The 1,653-nt window shown below is 33.5% G+C and overlaps 1 protein-coding gene across 1 annotated transcript; it reads right to left on the bottom strand.

The window, feature by feature from the left end:
* Nucleotides 1-543: 543 nt before the first annotated feature.
* LOC107580400 (leucine-rich repeat-containing protein 7-like) lies at nt 544-1,330 on the bottom strand (the record flags this gene model as incomplete). The annotated part of the gene is made up of 3 exons (XM_016266112.1): nt 544-693; nt 791-935; nt 1,256-1,330. Coding segments are annotated over 3 exons (312 nt in total), but the record flags the coding sequence as incomplete, so codon positions are not given.
* Nucleotides 1,331-1,653: the final 323 nt, after the last annotated feature.

The following is a 1,653-nucleotide window of genomic DNA, read 5'->3' as shown; positions in this document are numbered from 1 at the left end:
AAAAAAAAAGATTAAACTGTTAATTTAGGTATAGCTAAAAGGTACCAAATATCAATGTACATTTTGGATAAACAATATACTATGATCCAATTATTACTTTTTAGGATTTTTTATTAATTGTACACTTTAATTCCAGAATCTCATGTTTTTTCCTATTGACTGCACACATTGTTTCTCTCTAATATAGGTAATAAAGATGGAAAGACATTGCTAACATTGCTGAGAGTCACATTGAAGTTGACAGTCAGCATTTTAGCATTTTCTCATGCTGGGGTGAGAAAAACTGCCAGAATGACAGCAGAATTGTTATGTTGTGCCCCAGATGGCAATTCAGTGAAAAATCCAATACAGAGAGTACAAGCTACAGTGCAATGTCATTGAATGTCATCATAAAAAAACTGTATATAAATAATTACAATGGTTCAAGTCATTAAAGGCTGTACTGACCACCCTGAGCATCAGGCCTATTATATGGTTATAAACCACAACAAAATTCCATAAACTTGAAAAAAAAAACTGTTCATTAGAGGAATGTTCAGGGATTACGATCTAAGACGGTATTTTCTGCCTTTGTCATTTTTCCTTTACACAGCTGAATGAGTCATAAGTGAGTTACTAACCTTCCAATGGTGTTAGGCAGTGAGGTGAGCTGGTTGTCATCAACTTTTAATGTTGTCAATTTTTTCAACTTTCCTGTGAAAGAGGTTTTTACATTGTAAAGACACAGCATTTCTTATACTGAAAACTAAAAACCCAAATATTTCAACAAAAATAATCAGTGGAACTTCACCTATTGAATCAGGTAACTGTTGCAGCATGTTGGAGGAGAGGAGGAGATCCTCTAAGGACTCACAGCCAGAGATATCTGCATCTAGACTCTCAATCCTGTTCTTGGCCAAGTCGAAATATCGCAGCTGCCTCAGTTTCCCAACAAACTTCAAGAAGATGACAAGGAGATAAATGAAAGAAATCATATATTATGCTTTATACAGTACATATATTATGCTTTATACAGTACATATATTATAGCCTCGTACTAGAGTACTAAAATGTCATGTTGTCAAATTCCAATAGTTCCCCCAAAGATGTTCTCATCATTCGGAATGATATGGGAGTGTGTACATAATGACAAAATGCTTCATAAATGAAAGCTTTAAAAGTATTTTAAATTTATGAAATCTATAACAGGGCTGACATTTAGTACATGCAATAGATGCTAACTCTGGAATTCTAATATATTTTTGAAATTGCTTACCCCTGGTATGGTTTGTAATGAATTGTTGTCCAACCACAGCTCTCTTAAACTATGGATCTGCTCCAGCACATCTGGCTGTAACATTAAAGAGGGTCATAACCAAAAAAAGAACAATATCTACAGTTTTGCATCCCAAATGAATAGCAATTTATGAATGTTAACTGAATCATTATGGTAGCTTAAAAACTTTAAAAAACATTTTTCTTCTCAAGGTGCATCATACAATATTTCCCTTGGCAAAAAAAAGTAAAATTTTTTATGCATTCAACATATTTGAAATAAAGGCTTCAAACTGGAAAATTCATATTTTCATGGTCCTGGGGCTTAAAACAACTACTAAACAGAGATACAGTATGTGGTAATAAACGTATTGTGAACTCTCAGAGGAGCTTGATTTG

Source organism: Sinocyclocheilus grahami, unplaced genomic scaffold (genome assembly GCF_001515645.1).
Source record: "Sinocyclocheilus grahami isolate Dianchi unplaced genomic scaffold, SAMN03320097.WGS_v1.1 scaffold32686.1, whole genome shotgun sequence".
Lineage (NCBI taxonomy): Eukaryota > Metazoa > Chordata > Actinopteri > Cypriniformes > Cyprinidae > Sinocyclocheilus > Sinocyclocheilus grahami.
This window is presented reverse-complemented; position numbering and strand designations above follow the sequence as displayed.